Source organism: Megalops cyprinoides, chromosome 22, assembly GCF_013368585.1.
Source record: "Megalops cyprinoides isolate fMegCyp1 chromosome 22, fMegCyp1.pri, whole genome shotgun sequence".
Classification (NCBI taxonomy): domain Eukaryota; kingdom Metazoa; phylum Chordata; class Actinopteri; order Elopiformes; family Megalopidae; genus Megalops; species Megalops cyprinoides.
This window is the reverse complement of record NC_050604.1, coordinates 22,750,488-22,768,581: the sequence shown is the minus strand read 5'-3', so window position 1 is coordinate 22,768,581 and position 18,094 is coordinate 22,750,488. Positions and strand designations below refer to the sequence as shown.

General features: G+C 46.4%; 1 protein-coding gene across 1 annotated transcript in view; it reads left to right on the top strand.

Moving 5' to 3' along the window:
* The window catches only part of galntl6 (polypeptide N-acetylgalactosaminyltransferase like 6), a 130,599-nt gene that overhangs the window by 110,517 nt on the left and 1,988 nt on the right, over positions 1–18,094 (top strand). The window contains exons 7-10 of the mRNA XM_036517112.1: positions 744–927; positions 10,618–10,735; positions 13,688–13,795; positions 14,359–14,580. Of these exons, the coding sequence (XP_036373005.1) occupies positions 744–927; positions 10,618–10,735; positions 13,688–13,795; positions 14,359–14,580 (632 nt within the window). The remainder of the gene's footprint in view (positions 1–743; positions 928–10,617; positions 10,736–13,687; positions 13,796–14,358; positions 14,581–18,094) is intronic.

Below are 18,094 nucleotides of genomic sequence, written 5' to 3'. Positions count from 1 at the left end.
CATGACCTTTATATTAGCACATAGCCTCATGTTTTGTGTATATGTATATATTTGTATGTATACATACACATATACATATATACATGCATATACATTTCATTATTGTAATTTAGCAGATGCTCTTATCCAATTTTTACGTTATCCATTTATACATATATATATATATAAAAACCCACATTAATATTAAAGTATTCATTAAAAAGAGTGTCTCATTCAAGGTTTGCTCTCAGATCTTTGTAGTCGCTGAAGACAGAGACAGATCTGGGGCAGCGTAGCGCCACAGAATGACAAAGACAGAGATGGCCTGGGTTTGTCCGGGCCTCCGTGGAGCAAACCTACTTTAAAGCACCATAATTGTTTCTAATAGCTGGCCAGCTGCAGCAGGTCCAATTTCAGACAGCCACCGTGCGATTTAGCAGGCAGAATTGTAAGGAGGGGTGTCATGGCCGGTGCGGACAGAGTTGGGGGGGGGGCGTACTTGTATCTGATTCAGGCAAGGTGGGAGCTACAGTCATGGCTAATGCAGGCAGAATTGGGGGGTGCAGGGGGAGGTGGGGGTGGTGGGGGTGGTGGTGTCACAGCGTCTGATGCAGATGGACGTGGGGGTGGGGGGCCATGGCTGACACAGACGAGGTGGGGGCCACGGGTGGGGGTCACGGGCGGGGGGTCACGGCTGACGCAAGCCATCATTTTCGGCCTGGCCGTAAGCCCTCTCATTCTCCCTTTTTGCTGCTCCCCTCCAGACCAGATCGCTCAGAACCCGCGGACCATCGTGTGCCCCATGATCGACGTCATCGACCACAACCACTTCGGGTACGAGGCGCAGGCCGGGGACGCCATGAGGGGCGCCTTCGACTGGGAGATGTACTACAAGAGGATTCCCATCCCCCCCGAGCTGCAGGGCCCCGACCCCAGCGAGCCGTACGAGTGAGTATCCGCCCGCCGCAATGGGGTCGGCGTCTCGGCCTCCTCCGACCGCGCCCCCCAGGGGAGGCTGACACAGCCGGGATTGCAGGGAGCTCAGAACAGCAGGAAACCTCCAGCAGCTCGGCTCCACCAAGCACCGCATTATCCGGCCTCTGTGGCGGTGCTCATTGTGTACGCGCTATCCTGCTACAGATGGTGACATCACCCCCCGGAGCCAAAACAAGAGTTCCGCTCGTCCCCCATGTAACAGACCTGGGCCTTTTGCGCAGTCAGCCAACCGGGTCGCTTATGTGGAGCCGTGTTGTGTGGTTGCTGATTTGGTTCAGTGCTCACGCAGGCTGCACAAGCTGCACCTCTTCTGTAGATATGCCTCTCAGGTGAGGGTTTGGAGAGTGCACATCTGGAAAATCTGTCGGATTGTGGTCCTTGAGGACTGCAGCAGAGCAACAAGAAGTTTCTTTTTTTTTCGTTTCTGTTGCGGCAGTGTAACATAGTGGTAAGGAGCAGGACTCGTAACTGAAAGGTTGCAGGTTTGATTCCCGCTGTTGTACCCTTGGGCAAGACACTTAACCCAGAATTGCCTCAGTAAATACCCAGCTGTATAAGTGGGTAACATGTAAAAAAAAAAAAAAAAATGTATGTAATCTATGTAAGTTGCTCTGGATAAGAGTGTCTGCTAAATGCCTGTAATGTAATATAATTTTTCCAGCCTGTGAATCTGCAGCTCCGAGGTAAGATTAAGTGGCACACAAATATCGTAGAGTATCCCCCGATTATCTGTTTTTTGCAGCAGGAGAGTGAACGTTGTCTAAGCGCGGGGGAACATCCGGCATGAGAAGCAGGGGAGCCAGGCGGGAGAGTCAGAAAGGCTTTATAGCAGAGCGCCTTCATTCACAGGGCCTCACGTTATATTTGAACGCATCTCACCCCACAGTGTCAGCGCACCTAAAGCAGAGGGCCCATTCAGAAGGAAATGAGGTTTTGCAAATTAACATATCCTCATTTCACAGTTGCCTTGAGCTTTCCACTTCGGTGCTCAAGCTTAGATTCTGCTGGTCATCTCAGACCAACCATGCACCATGCAACTGCAGTACATGAATACATACCGTATTACAAGCCTGAGAGGCCTTTACCCGACCACAGCTTTTCCTGAACTCTGCCCAGAACTGACTCTGTGCCAGTATTGGAAATACTTCACCACCTCAAAACTACGCAGCATTACAAACAATACCTATTATAGTTAGGCCCATCATTTCCATGCAAGATGCAAGATTCTGCTGGCTGATAAAAAGAATAGCAGCAAGTCATTTGCAATGAGGAGCACTGGATGAAAAACGTTAAATTTTATTTACTTTTTAATTAGGCTCAGTGACAAATTTTCTTCAGTGACAGTGAGAATGAGACTTCATGAACCCCATGTTGGGCAGAGCCCCCTGTGCCATCAATCAATGACTCATGAACCAATCACAAGGCTCCATACCAAAACTTCTAATAGGTTCAAATTATATATATTTTATGTATAATGATGTTAATACAATGTAATTCATTAATTATACAAGTTCAAAAGCTAATAACTAATTTGAGCTAGTAAAATGTTAAACTCATCTGTCTTATCTGCTAATAAAAGAGCCCCTTAGTCAACAGATTAAAAGCCCAGAATGCTGATAAAACACTTCAGCCCAGATGTTAAACTTAGATCATGATAGCAATCAAATACAGTAAAGTAGATTTTGTGGGTATCTGGAAAATTAATTCTGAAAGCTTTGTTTTTCATTTACATAATTAGCAGGGGTCACACTGGCCATCTTAAGTGTGATAATCTAAATTAAGTTTCCAGCGAAATTAGGAGTTAGAGCCATTTTTAAGAAACACAGCTGGTGTAGTCTTGACTTCTCATGATTTACTGTAAATAGGGTCTTTTCACTTCAGAAAAGGAAGCAGACGATGTCATGGATGGCCCAAGAGGCTGGGAAAAAGAGCCCTTCCTATCACACAGATACATTCCTCACGTGCAATACTGTAGGAGACAATTCATCTGGAAACTAAGGACTTTGTCCTTTTTAAAAAGACACCATTAAAATTGTTCCTCAGCTTTCAGACTAATCACATTGGATACATGGGGATGAGTAACATAGCTTGGCTTGACTGCAGCAGCCCTATATGCTGTTTCTGACTGCGCCGGTGTTTTTCTCAGCAGGGAAAAGGGCACTTCACAAATCAATAGAAAATTGTATTCTTCACATCCCATAACAGCCCTATTCGAGACCGTATTACTCATTTTGACTGGGGGGCTGTGGAAGATTAAGAATAATTGTGGTACGGGAGAATTTAACAGAGTTTAAAAGCCAATGCTTCCTCTGAACGAGCCAATGTCCCATTAAGATAATGATATTGATAGAATGTGAATTATTCTTACATGGTCCCGAGAATCCTCACTCAGCCAGCATATATGAGGATGGGCAATTTAGGTTCAGAAGCAGCTCTTACCAATTGATTCCCGTTTAATAGGTGCTGTTGCCTTCAACACACTCTGTGTGTGTTTGTGTGTGTGTGTTTGTGTGTGTGTGTGTGGGGGGGGGGGGGGGGGGGGGTCCCGCGGGTTTACTGGAACATGAGCATGTTACCGTTAGTCATCTATGGGATTTGGAGCGCCGGCAGCTCTGAGCTTGGCACGGCATCAGGAGCGTGGCTTTATCAGCCGGCGCTACCCGTTAGGAATAATTTCTCTCAGGCACGGAGATTGGAGATTAGATCTCGCTTGCCCCCGGACCTCCTCGTACTGTCTCTGCGCCGAGCTCCCCACACGCCGCACGTCGGCGTAGAAATCCCCGGCAAAGCGTTCGGCAAAGCGACTCGCGGGCAGAGAGAGGCTGACACCTCTCGCTTCGGGAAACCTGAACGGTTTGCGCATGGTTGTCACATACGCGACGGCAAATGGAAAACGACTCCTCAGCCAATTTGCTGATTTATCTCCCCGTCTCCTTTTTAAAACGTGGAACAAAGCGGAACGGCTCTGTCTGTTCCAGTGCTGGACACAAACGTCTCCTCAAACAGTTTCCTAATGAGGAACATTTGCTAGGAGCCAGCCATGCTGAAGAGTTCTTCAAAGCCTTATTAATGCATTTTTAAAGAGACCGTATAGTGGCAAATGCGGTACCTGTCTGCGTTGTCATTTGTGAAGCGAGCAGAGTAAAATATGCCTCAATGTAAATCTTACTGCCAGTTAGAAGATGAAAAGGGGTAGCCTTTTCCATTTAAATCTAAGCTAATTTACAAAATGTCTGATCCTGAATATTTTTTTTCCACAGTGTACCGTAGCACTTATGAAATTGAGTAGATGTGGGATGGAACGTGCTTGGCGACAGCGCTTTTCAGCAAGAATTAGCGCAATCGAAACACGTCCTCGGCCTCTCTGCTCACGGCGCTCGCTCTGTGACTTCGATCTACTGTGATGACGAATTCTGGGTTTGTACCGCCACCATCTGGTCAGACAACAGACCAATCTCACACCAGAGTGCAAGTGGAAGTCGTGATAAAGCGGAGCGAGGAAAGCAATGTGTGCTGTTCGGGGTATCGGTGGATATTATTTTGCATTTATTACAGAACAAGCTATTAAAACAAAGATGTGTCACATGGCCCATGGGGTTGGCATTCTCCTTTCAGAGCAGATGGCAGATTAATGAATTATTCCTACGTTTTGCCTCATTCCTACAGTTTGTGTTCTGCTGATACAGCATGCATGCCCTCTGTTCTACTGTCGGTTACGTACACAACATAATGCTCATATACTTATCTTGCTCTCCGGGAAAGGGTGTTTTGCGGGAGAAGCCTTTTAACTCGTCATGCACTCAAGCGTCGCTGGGAAACGCTAAACTTGATTCCATGAATGTTCATTGCAAATTATTTCCAGCGCAACTCGGGCTAATCCCCTCGGTGTCAGAGAATTCAGCTGTTTAATATTCAGGGTGACACAGAATAGAGAACGAAGTGATCTGATTATTCCGGCGTCTCTGCGTGTGGTACGCGTAGATGGGCCTCTCGTGGGTGGCAGAGGTAGGTGTTATTGTCAGGTTATAAATTGTGTAGGTGGGCTGTAACTGGGTGAAATCTATGTGTGAAATGTGTCTGTGATTGAAGTTGATAATCTTTAAAAAGCAAATAAAGAAAATTACCTTTCAGTGTTTTCTCCCAATGCTACAGTATGTAGGTTTTGCAATTGTTGCCGTTCCCGGTGCTTAATTGGTTTTACTTAGTGTACTGCCAGCGTGAGTGGCTGGTGCCAGTGCTTTCGAATCACATAAACTGAAATGCAAGTATTGTGCCGCTCAGCAGTACTGCCTGTTTGTTCTCAGTCTTTGTGGGGGAAAAGCCAGATTGGTGGTAACCAGTTTTAAACCAGCAAAGAAAGCAGAGATGTGCAGAAGCTGGGCCAATGATTAATGGTATTATGATAATCTAAAGCAAAGAGACATTGTAGCCGAGTGCCCTTGCTGAGCGGGATAGATGAGGGAGCAGGGGACGCTGTCAGCACCGCCTCTGACTGGCGCGGGTCCTGGAACACGCTGGCTTCAGCCTCCCGCACCCCCCATATTAATCTAGCCTCATTTAATGGCGTGCGTCTCCGTCGCGACGCGGGACGGGAGTTAAACTGTCAGGGTCAAAGTCAGACTAATTGATCCGCGCAATTCACCGTCCGTAAATTCGTCCTATTCTCTGGAGGCGTGGGCCATTTCCGCCTTTCAGGAAGGGTTTAAACGAGGAGCGGAGAAGCACGCACAAGGGATGGGGTGTGGGGCGGGGGGGTCAATTTCTCAAACGAGCCTAAAGGAGATCTGCTCATCCCCGTGGCACGCAACGGCAATTTCAGTGCCGTTCAACAGATCGCACCAGACAATTACCAGTTTTCCAGCCCAATCATCTCATTATTAGCCCGCGGTACTCCGAAGATGACCCAAAATATTTGTCAACATGTGGCGCGTTATGCCGGCGTAGCTGAAGGGAGCTGGCGACTTTTAGATGAGATTAAAATGCTGTAAAGGGCTACCTCATTTGCTTTGTGTTCTAAAGGCCAAACAGCACTACATAAATTATGAGCCATTTACCTTGAGGTTAATTCTCTAGCTTTCTGGATAAAGTCAACAAGTCAGTTATTTCAAATGAGCCCTAGGGAAAGTGTGTAGTAGGATGTAGCCCGTAGTATTAGTAGAGAAAACCACAGTGGTTGCATTAGAACACACTGCTCACTGAGCAGACAAGAGGATGGAGGCTAATGTTGATTCATATCTCCATCAACCTCTCACAGATGCTGTTCAATCAAGAATATAAACCTCAGGAAAAAGGCACGTGTGCATACTCCCAAAATTATAAATCAACATCTGCCGTCAGTACCTCTTCACATTGAGTAAGATGGAGAGCCACCGTTCTGGGAATCGAGCATGAGTTTTCAGTGACATCAGCGAGCCACTGAGTCGCCAACACCCCCACCAAACCTGGTCTCAGGCCTAGTGGCATCAACCCCCAGGCGCGACCACTGCACTGTCACCGGGCTGTGGTTGAAAGTGACCGCGCTCAACCTGCATCAAGGAATCGCTCATGATCTCATGCTCTCCTCTCCCCTGTCTTCTCCCCTACTGCACGGTCCGGTTAAAAAAAAACCACTGCACGGTCCGGTTAAAAAGGTGCATTTCCCGTTAAGTGTGCGTGGTTGCCGAACTCCTACCAACAGGTTTCACATGTGAGGCCTATCTTCAGGCTTTGAGGTGGCAGAGAGAGAGAGATGGAGAGTGAGAGAGAGAGTGTAAGAGCTGGTGGCAGTTCTGCAGTGGTCTTAAGGCAGGCACCACTGGTTCAGAGCCCACTCTTTGCCTGGTAAGTACTGATGGAGGCAGTGCTGGATGCACAGGTATTTTGGGCTGTCTGCCCCTCCTGCTCACCTACACAAAACCTCAAAGCATCGATCGGGGAGACCCCCAGGAGACTTGAAAATAATTAAGTAATCAATACTGCCACCGCCGGATGGCTGTAAAATGTCATTAAACCTGCTTGCTCATTTCGGCTGCTGGCAGTCTCCAGGGGCGGATTTCCGAAGCAATCATTCTCAAAACCCTTTGACTCCTGACTCTGAGTCTTACCGCCTTGTGATTCCTCTCACCTAAATTAGGGCCTCTTTATTAGAGCTGTGTGATTCTGCGCGAGTGATAGGTAATGAAAAGCTCGATTCATTTCCGTTAAATAATTTTCTGAGGGCATAATTTCATTTCATTTCCTCTTGAAAATTAAAAACAGCAAGTACCCAGCTACGGTTTTGATGAGTCAGCGAAGAGGTGTAGATTTTTAAAGTTTTGGATCAAGGGGATGATTGAAACTTGAACCTCCGATCTGTCCCACCCATCAAATCAAGGGCAGAGTGAGGCACCTGAAGGATGGATCAGACCCAAGATTTTAAAAACCTTAAATTTCTCTGACCTCCTGCAGGGTTGACTACAGGCTTGGCATGTTTTCAGCTGAGTGGTCTCAACGTAGCCTGCTAGTTTGAGCTCTGAGTGGCTGTCATGTAGCCAGTCCTGGCTACCAAATGTTTAGGGCAGAAGTGACATGATTGCAGCAGGTCTCTCTAGCACTGCCCACTCCTGCCCAATCAGCAGTCAGAGACGATGCAGCCAATCAGAGAAAGTGCTGGATGGCTTGTGAGTCAGGGCACCAAATAAAAAGGAAAAGGCACTTTAGCTTTATGTCCTACAAGTTAGTTGAATTTCAAGCACACGTATTTTATTCTGTGTTACGACCAGGTCCAGGTGCCATTTGCATTGCTATGCTAGCTGTATATGTGTTGGTATAGACCAGACCCCTTCAAGAATATTAATGGCAACCCAGCAAATCAGAACACATACATTTTCAGAAATTGCAGATAGAGGTCCTTTCCCCGTTAAGTACTAAGCACACAAATCTGGCTGTCTGGTCAAAATATAAAACAGCTGTGATTTCAAGGCGGATTCACTACACTGGTTTTTATCAGACCCATAAAGAACCAAACATGCTTGTGTATGTGTGTGCGCACGTGTGTACGTGTGGGTGTGTTTGTGTGTGTGAGTGCACGTGCGTGGGCGTGTGTGTGTGTGTGCGCATGACAACACAGTGAAAGCAGAACCGTCTCAGCTGTCTCTCCGTCATCCACCTGTCCTGATCTTTTCAGGTCATGCAAAAGCAATGCTGATTCCTCCACTTTCTAGCGAGCGGCGGATCCGTTACTGAAGGACTGGCTGAGGCCCAGCTCCGGCGGCCGTCTGAGACCAGTTTGTTTTCAGGGGCTGCTCCACGGCGCTGCCTCGGGAAAGTGCTGACATCGACGGGCAGGCAAGCCGGCAGAGCTCCCATAATAACTGATGTATTCGCCGTTATTGGCATGGAGGGCGGTGAAGTGCTTGCTTCTCTATTGCCCTCCTTAATTGAGTCAGTTGCAATATTTCAGCGCTGTATTAAATTGGAGGGAAAGCGGGGCCAGGGAGTATTACAAGGGAGCAAATTGATTTTGGCGCCCTCTGCTCATTCCATTTGCTATCTTTTCGCAACCTCATTATCCAGTTTTTTTTTTTTTTTTTTATGGGGAAACACTGCCCATCCCTGTCCTCAAAGCCCTCAGTCCCAAGTCCCCAACATGGCACACAGATGCCGCCTCCTCCGTCCGTCCAGTATAATCCAAGTTGCAATCCGTGTCTTATAAATTGATGATTCATGTAAGTGAAGCATTTGTCTACAGTGCCTTCCATCTTTATTCATATCCTTGATTAAATATATTATGAAAGAAAAATATGTGCACATCGGATACACTTATGTGCATATGTACATTCATTTTAAAGTGTGATTTACAATATATGAATTTTAGAATGTCTCCCATACGGTGTCCAGACATTAAATTGCATAAATGACAATTGAGTGTTAATAATTGCTCAGTCTTCTAACATACAGAATGGGGTATATGCATAGGGAGGCATTGAAGATCCTTTTGGTAAATGATTTATTTTTGCATACATTCCCCCTCCTGTAGGCATAAGCCAGCCCGGCTCTCACAGTGTGGACCACACCGCTCCCTCATTATAACACAAACCCGGTGCGGAAGCGGCGAGCTCGTGGCGCCTGTTTCCTCCATTACAAAGCCTTTCCTTTTGTGATGTCGCTAAACCTCCGCAAACTGCACCCCCTAATTACGGAGCCCAGCGCCGGAGCCGAGAAGGAGAGGACGCGGCGGCTCTTTCCTGCCATGCACCCTCTTGCATTTTTGATGTTTTTTTTTTTTGTGCAATGCGATGAAAAAGTCTTCGTTGTGCAACAGGCTTCTTGTTGTGGGATGAGATGAGAAGTCCAAGCACACCCCGCTCCTCCAAGGGGGGGGGGGGGGGACCGGTGTAGCGGGGCCAGTATGGAGTGTGATTTAATGAGCCTTGTTGCCACCGATGTGCTTCCAGGCGCTCTAATTGGCTTGAAGAAGGAGCCTTAGGAGGACGATACGCAGCCCCCCTGCAGCTTGGGAAATACCCACTGCACCGCCCGGCCCTCGTTTGCGCTCCCCCTCATGCTCTTGTTCCACGCAGCAGCTCCGTAATTCAAAGGGTAGCTTTTTTTTTCTTTTTTTTTTTTTCTCCCGCCATATCTCTGTGTTTCATCCCGCCAGCTTTGTTAACAGAGTGGAACTTTCTCAACTGCTGCGGGGGCGTTTGGGGGGGGGGCAGCTTCATCGAAAGGTGCTATAACCTGCCGGAATGCAGCCATTTTTTCATTACATTACGAGGGAAACGTTAAGAGATGGTGGATCCTAGGCCAAAATCCACTCAGAGGCATAAATCCCCGAGAGAGTGCGAAATAACAGCAGTAACAGGTTTGAGCAGCATTGTATGCACTAGGAAAATACAAACAGGCAGGGATTAAGCCTTAGGATGGAGAGCTCTATTGACAGTGTTAGAATTACTGGTTGTAGCAGATATGGAGACAGTAATGTGGTGTAATCCCGTTCGTCTCTTTCTTATTGAAACCCGACTTAAATATATGGCACATGTCTGTTCGGCTTCTGTCATCTGGATTCCATTGTGAGTCCATTTTACCGTTAAATTTTGAAACCACCACTTGAGTTCTGTGCAGGGATCTGTGGGCCAGACCAGTTTCCAGCAGCCAGCCATCTCTGAGAAGAGAACTCAAAAATGATCAAAATAATCGAAAACATAAATGTTATTTTTTGAATCATATGTCACAAGTACATACCGTGTCACTGACTGCTTCTCCTGGAGTCAATGGCCTTTCTACAGGTCAGCCAGAGCTACCAGCCAGAGCTTTTTATTAGAGTCAGTGGAGAGATGAAAAAAACACGTCATAAAACCATCTTTTTTCTGCAGATAAGCTCTATGAGGCTTAAAGACAGTGACAGTCTTGCGGGTTCATCGATGTCTGGTTTGTGTGTGGGGGTGATTTGACTCTGTAGACACTGAGTGAGAAGCAACACCAGCACATTGCAGTCCATTGGGGAGGATTTCCTATCTCACTTCGACTCTAAACGGTGAAATTGTCACTGTTTGCACTTGTGTTTTGTTGCTGTACTTTAAGATATTTATAGACATGTCCATTTTGATGGTTTTCTTTCTCTGTCTTTCCTCCCCACCTCTGTCTCCCTTTCCCTGCCTCTCTACACTGTCTCTCTCTCAGGTCCCCAGTGATGGCTGGGGGGCTCTTCGCTGTAAATCGGCAGTGGTTCTGGGAGCTGGGGGGCTATGACACGGGGCTGGAAATCTGGGGAGGGGAGCAGTATGAAATCTCCTTCAAGGTAAGGAAAGCCAGGAGCAGAAGTCTACATAACAGAGTACATGAGACCAGGAACAGCAGTCTACATAACAATGAACATGAAACCAGGAAGAGTACATTAAATGACCTTCAAGGTAACAGCAGAGGCAATGCACCATTAGCCAGAGTGCAGCTCTTGGCTTCTAAGCCAGCATCTGGCCAAGGATACAGCAAAGGAGTGTGGTACACATTGACTCTACCCTGTCTGACCCATCACTGTGATCCGTGTCACAAATCTAGCTCCTTGTCTGATGGAGGCAGAGATTTCATAAGAGCTGAAAGATGTGCTGGCCCGCATCTCTTCAGAGCCAGCACAGTAATGGCCATCTTTGAACTACTTTAGCACCTTTTATATACTCCACCCGCACTGGCGTATTCAGTGCGATGTATTTTATCATCTAACCAACTGCGGCTTATTTAGGTGGTCTGATGCTCTCCTCTAAGCTACTGCAGATGGCTTTGTCCTGTTTCAGATATCTGTTTTGCAGCATAATGACTTACTGAAATGGATTTTTCCCCTCTTTTCTTTCTGTTGGAGAGCTTCGACACAATGAAGCATTCTCGCCCCAGCACCGCAGTGTAAATAGACCAGTGAAGACCATAATTACATTCAGGTTAAGCCTCATTCGAAAGTAATCAGATCGCCTGCTGTTTTGACTGTTTTTCAGCCCAAAGGTGATTCCTTTTCGTTATCCGGACAAATCAGAGGCAACAGATGTAGAGGAGGCTTATATTTATTGTGCCCGACACAACTGCCATTGACCTGGTTTTTCATTATGCGGCTTCTGTCTGTCAGTGTGGCTTGTAATTGGAATGCAGGCTTTTTCCTCCATCACTGGAAACCATGGTAACAACAAAAAGAGTTCTGACGCTAAATTGCCTGGGTCTAGGTTATCTTCTCTTGCATTTTCTGGTGACAGATTTTCCAGAGAGAGCGATGTCATTCAGTGTCTTATTTTAGCCATTTCTGTCATTTCTTTGCTCATCATTTTTTGCACCCCCAGCTCATCTGTTCTTGTTATAAGACTGCTGTGGCCGACAAAGCTATAAACCTTCACAAATTTAATATTTCAATTCTAATTTAATTTTTTTCCATGTTGTCCATGCAAATTGTTCCATATAAGTGGATTTTTCTTTATTTAACTCACATTTTGTTTTCATTAAATGTTAATAGAATGTTGTATATTAATATGCATTGCATGGCATCTTGAATGAATTGCAAGGTATTCACACAAATTGTACTGCTTAGAAAGGTTCTCACAGCTGTCAGTCATAGAGATCACATGTCTTTGGGGAGTTTCTTGGCTCTGGAATTGGTCTAGCCTGGTCTGGGTTAATAAAACATTTAGTAACTCCTTAGTTTTATGTTGTGTCAATGTTCGATATTTAAAAATGAAAGAAGCATGTGACCAAATCAAGCAAATTAGTTGTGGCCTGTCTATCACAAACATTCGTACTTAGACTGTGCTGTATAATAGGAATATACAGAAGATGTTTGATACTGTATTAATGGAAATATTTGTGTTTATATTCATAGTGTCTGAAGCCTAGTTCAGCACTAAGCTTAACGCTTGTGAATCCCAAGCATTTCCATTGTGGCACAATAGCTCCCCCCTCTGTTCTCATCAAGACAGGAGCCCAAGGAAAACAGAAAATCCAGTGTATCAGGCATGATGGTTTTTTCTGTGTGTGTGTGTGTGTGTGTGTGTGTGTGTGTGTGTGTGTGTGTCTGTGTGAGTGCACTTATGTGTCTGTGTGACTGTTCCAGCCATTGCTTTGAAGACAATGCTGTCTTAGTCTATGTGACCTTGCAAGCTATTACACTATTAAATGTGAGATTTTGTATGCATCATATCCATCTCATTAATGTCCAACCCTGTACATATTGTGAAATATATACATATATTACTAATCACGTGATTCAATAGTAATATCTTTGTCAAGTAAAAAAATGATTCCACGTTTTCTTCCATTTGTGGCCATGAGTTTGTAACACTAGGGTAAAAAATCCCTTTCATGCCTATTAAGAAACTGTCACCCAGTAAGCTTAACTTTTGACCAGGGCCCCCACCAAACAGCTCAGACTGTGTGATGAAGGGAAGCAGAGGATAAATCTCCCCCAGCGGGAAGCGGACCGCCATCAGTCAAGACGCCAGAATGTTCCGTGCTGCCCGCATGCCACCAACACAACGGCAGCTTGATGTGATTGCAATCCCAGCCTCCTTTACAGACGGGCTGTACAGCTGGGACAAATCTGATGGAGCAGTGAGAGTGTGGGGAAAGCAGAGCCTGTGCCAGGGTGTTTTGTTGCTTTTCTTACTCCTCCCCTGGCTGCTTTCTGCAGCAGCAGGCAGGACTGTAAGTGGGCCGCTCGATCATTTGGAGAGTAGCTGGCGGGGGGCCTGGTGGAGTGGGGCTCGGTGAGGTGGGCGGGGCCACGTCAGCTGTGAGCTCACAGAAGACGAAACAGCAGCACCTCACACCCCCCCCCCCCCCCCCCAAAGCGTGGGAGGCCACAGGCCACACAGAAACCTCTCGGCTCACTCTGACAGACCGACAATCCCATGCGGCTGCCACAAACAGGAACTGGTCTCAAACTCACAAACAGTCCACACCACTCCCAGCGACTAAAAACAGCAAAGCCACACATCAGACTTCCTCATTTAGCCTTGAGGCCGGATACAGCTGTTGTTATGTCTTTCTGTAATATTATCTTAGTAGCCCTAGAAGAAAATAAATAAGTAAATAAACAAATCCTAAAATGTTACTAGATTTGGCATAGAAAGGAAGATATTAAAGTTGTAAATCCATGGATAATGACTCCCATGGGCTAAAAATAACTTAACATTTATGGTTGCATGTAATCTGTAATGGGCAAAGGTTGTTTCAGCCTAACGACGCAGGTTTGAGGTGCCCGCTTGATTGTGTTTTTCAGGTGTGGATGTGCGGTGGCAGCATGTACGACGTGCCATGCTCCAGAGTCGGTCACATCTACAGGAAGTACGTTCCCTACAAAGTGCCATCTGGAACAAGTCTGGCGAGGGTATGTTCAGTGCAGCTGGGTAAACGTGTCCGGATGATCGCTCTCTCTGCCCGCGTAATCACTGGGGCTGGGTGTGATTAAGGAGCTGTTCGGTTGTAGCCGAATGTTCACAGTGCCGTTTGGTAGTGCATGCAAAGCACATTATCTGAACAGCTACGTAAGCAAAGCCATTCAAAGCAGTTAGAAAGAAGTGCAAATTGTGATCTTCCCTTTAGTTCCTGTTCTGATTTTTAAAAAGCTAAGCTATCCAGAACTACCCCCCCATTGCCAAAACAACAGACTGTAGGGAAAGTTAAGGATAATGTATGTATTGTTGGTAAAGTATTGCCTATATCTATAATGTAATTACAGCTGGATGTATGGATGTACTGTATGTAATGAAGGTCATGGATATATGAACCATGTCACTGTTAATGTTTATGAGAGTGGGCTCATATGTTAACATGATGTATCGTCATGGTCATGGAATGGCGGGCATTCCTTTGGGAACTCCCATAAGCCTCAGCAGGGTCGGCCCCCTCAGCCAATCACGAGCAGACGCTATGCCATGTTCCTCCTATCAGAACTTGAAGCGCGTGGCGGAGACCTGGATGGACGAGTACACGGAGTACATCTACCAGCGCCGGCCCGAGTACCGCCACCTGTCCCCCGGGGACCTGACCGCTCAGAAGGAGCTGCGGAAGAGCCTCAAATGCCGGGACTTCAAGTGGTACATGACCACCGTGGCCTGGGACTTGTCCAAATACTACCCCCCTGTAGAGCCCCCGCCGGCCGCCTGGGGAGAGGTGAGACCCTCCGTTCATAAGCAGGGTGTCCAGTAGGAAGCAGGGTGTCCAGTGGGCGCAGGGGGACTGCCCTCTGACAGGACTTTGATAATGTGGCATTGTAGTGTATCATAAGGAGCATATATATATATGTATATAAAATGAAATGATATCCTCTTTATCAGAAATGTAATAACTGCTCACAAAAGTGACACCTACCACAAATTTAATATCATCCTCACCATAAAACTGATTACTGACCCAAAAACTAAAGCCTACTTTAAGTGTAATACCATCCTCACCAGAAATATAATAACTGTCTGCACATTGAATAATGCTGCATAATTTGAGCTTCCCTCAGCTGTGAATGCAGCCTTCTGCACTTGAATTTTTGTGGTAAGGGAGAGTGTACTGAGGACAGAGGCATTAGCATTGCCCATCGTAAGGAGGAGGTAGAGAGGGAAAACAGCTTTAATGTAATTTAACTTTAACGCAGCTTTACTCCAGAACAGTGGGACAGGATTAGAAGGCTCCTGGATGCTGTGCATTTAAGAAGCCGGGTGAAGTCGCGGCTGAGGTGCATGCTGATGTTTTTGGCCACAGTGCTTCTGTGCTAATAGGCGGCTGATAAGGACTGTGCAAAGCTCCAGTGTCTGAATGGCATCTAACATCGTTACCCTTATGGTTGTATTGTCTTGTGTGATGCAAAAAAACATGCATACAGAAATGCACTGATAAGAAGCCAATCCATGAAAACCTCATCTTTCTGAAATGGCTTTGATAATATTAGAATAATTTGGCGTTGTCTTTCATTTTGAATGCAAATTATAATTATCCAGATGATATTACAAAAATTGTAATTATTTCAATTATACGGAACATCCTGATCAGTGTGTAATGTAATGTCAATGTTTTCTCATGTTGAATAGACAGCTGTTAGTGTAAATAATGATATGAATTTGATTCGCAACATTGATTCACAACCCATATGTCAGCTTGCATATTGTTTTTTTATTTGGCGAGGCTCAATGACAGCTTGCGGTTCATACGTTTCTCAGCCTCTTGTTACTGAATTCTACCTGTCAGCACATCGCAGCTGCTGTGCTGTGGGAAGGTAATGCCATTTATTTTCATTATTACACTGAATATACAGATGGCTGGGTATATTCAGCCACAGGCAGGAGTGAAAACATACGGAGGCTGGAATTAGCTATTCATGGCCATATTTCGCCATCCTGCATTTGATGGGGGGTGGGGGGGGTGTTATCATTGCAGTGTGATGCAGATTGAAGACACTACTCCTCAATTAATTCAATGCTGAGATTTCAATGCTGAGATTTCTACGCTTTTTAAAGGAGAGCCTGTCAAAAGCGGCGAAATGCGAATTTCCAAGCACAATTTCACCTCTGACATATTGGCTCCGTAGCGCTGCTCAATCTCTGATCCACTTCATAATTCTATGCTCCAGAACTAGGCGTCTGTAAGACAAGGAATGGCCATTTCCATGTGTTCCGTTCATTCAGAAGTGTCTGTTTCCAACAGGCCATTAGCCACAAAAAGCGCGGCCCCTATTTATCGAGTCGGTCTGCATTAGCAAGGCAAAATGGACAGTTAAAGTGGAGCTGATAGCGTGTGTCTTCATGCCCGGCGGAGGAGCATTTATCCCCAGTGAATATCCCTTTTTCTCCCCGTGGCAGGCGGTTGTAACTTCACTGTCAGCCTGTCAGCTCCGTATCCGGGCTTCTTCATTCCCGGCCGATCACGCTGTCACCGCGGCCGATATATGGCACAATGAAAGGGCCACATCGGGCGCTCGGCGGCGTGCCGGCGCGTCTCCGGGCGTGGGGGGGTTGGGGGGGTGGGGGTGGGGAGGTGGCCAGCCGGCGCATAAATAAGGCATTCTCCACCATCTCCTCCAGCTGACAGGGTCAGGCTCCTGTTGACCCCCCCCCCCTTTAACGCTCAGAAAGAGCAAACAGGCTGTTTGGCGGTGCTCCGCCGGGACTACCTTCCCTCTCTGCCTTCCTCTCCTCTCAGTTTGATCTCAGCTTGATCTGAACTGATACAGCCAGGGCACCAATGAAATTAGGCGGCTTCTGAGTCAGGTGTGAGTTTAGGGGTTTTGAGGTTAACATGGACCTCAATGGTTAATGCGCTGAGCGCAAAGCGAGTGGTTATGTTTGAGCGTGTGTGTATGTATGTGTGTGTGTGTGTGTGTGTATGTGTGTGTGTGTGTGTGTGTGTGTATGTGCTGTGGGTGCCCGTGTGTCTTCGTGTCTTTCTGTGATGGGGGGCTGAGGTGGTAGTGATGTGTAATGAACAGTGTCGCAGGAAGGCCAGTTAGTTTAAAAGTTCAGCAGCCAGGATTTCACAGTCTTCACAATTTCTGCATTCAAGACAAGGCACTTGATGAGTTTAAATGCTCTGTCAGGGTGATGGAGGTTTTGAAAAAAAACCCTAAATTGTTGTAAATTTCTCTTTCTCTCTCTCCCTGTGTTTGCCATGTTAAAAGTGGCAAATTGACATAATGGAACAAAATTACCGTAGGCCGTGCGCCAACAAAAATGCCTCGTGAAAAAAAGCCAATTACCGTGGGATCCCATCAGCCCGTCTGATTGGACAGTTTGAATTAGGCCACTTTTAGCCAAACAAAAGGTCATATGGGGCTACTCTTGATACCCCCTATTTGTGGGGAAATGGGGGGATGACAGAGAAAAGAACGGAACATAGTTATACTGGTAATACACATATCGGAAAAAATCTTTTTATTAAAATAGCCACCAGAATATCCTAGTCCCTGAATACTTTCACTTTCTTTGTGTTCCTTGTTGAGCATTTTAGATTCAAGTATTACATTACAAATCAGCCAGTGTCTGCCACCAGAGCATAACTGCAACCAACAGCAAGTCACTGCCAGAAGCTAGCATTACAGAACAAAGTCAGGGCCATGAGGGGAGGCATTATAATGAACAGTGGGATCATAACACCTTCCCCTTTTATGGGCATCAAACATGGCTCCCATTTGTGAAAGCGTCACAGTTTGGCTTACAGATGACCTGCGGGTATGCTGGTGGCTAATTGTAGTAGACCTGTGAAACGCAGCATGGCACAGCGCCCCCTGCTGGGACCTCTTGCGTAGTAGCGTCCCGTTGCACCTAGAATGCGTCTGGAGTGAACCTTGGCAACCTGACAGCGTGTTTAAAATGTAGCCAATCCGGTCTGATTGCCATCAGGTATTACTGCGTGCTGTGACGCGGAGAGGTGCACTCTGATGCCTTACGGGAATTAAGCGAATGAGAAGGAGCCAACTAAAATGTGAACGTTGCGTAAAGCAGTCTTGATACGCTCACCTGGAGGAACTTGTTCGCCCTTGTAGGGAAAAGAGTTTGGAAAGAACAGGGAGAAGCTGTGAAGAAATCTTATCACTGCTAGCACACTGGAGGGCTAAGCACAGTGTGTGCCCATGATCAAGACAGCAGTGTAGCATAGTGGTAAAGAGAATGACTCGTAACCAAAAGCTTGCTGGTTGCATTCC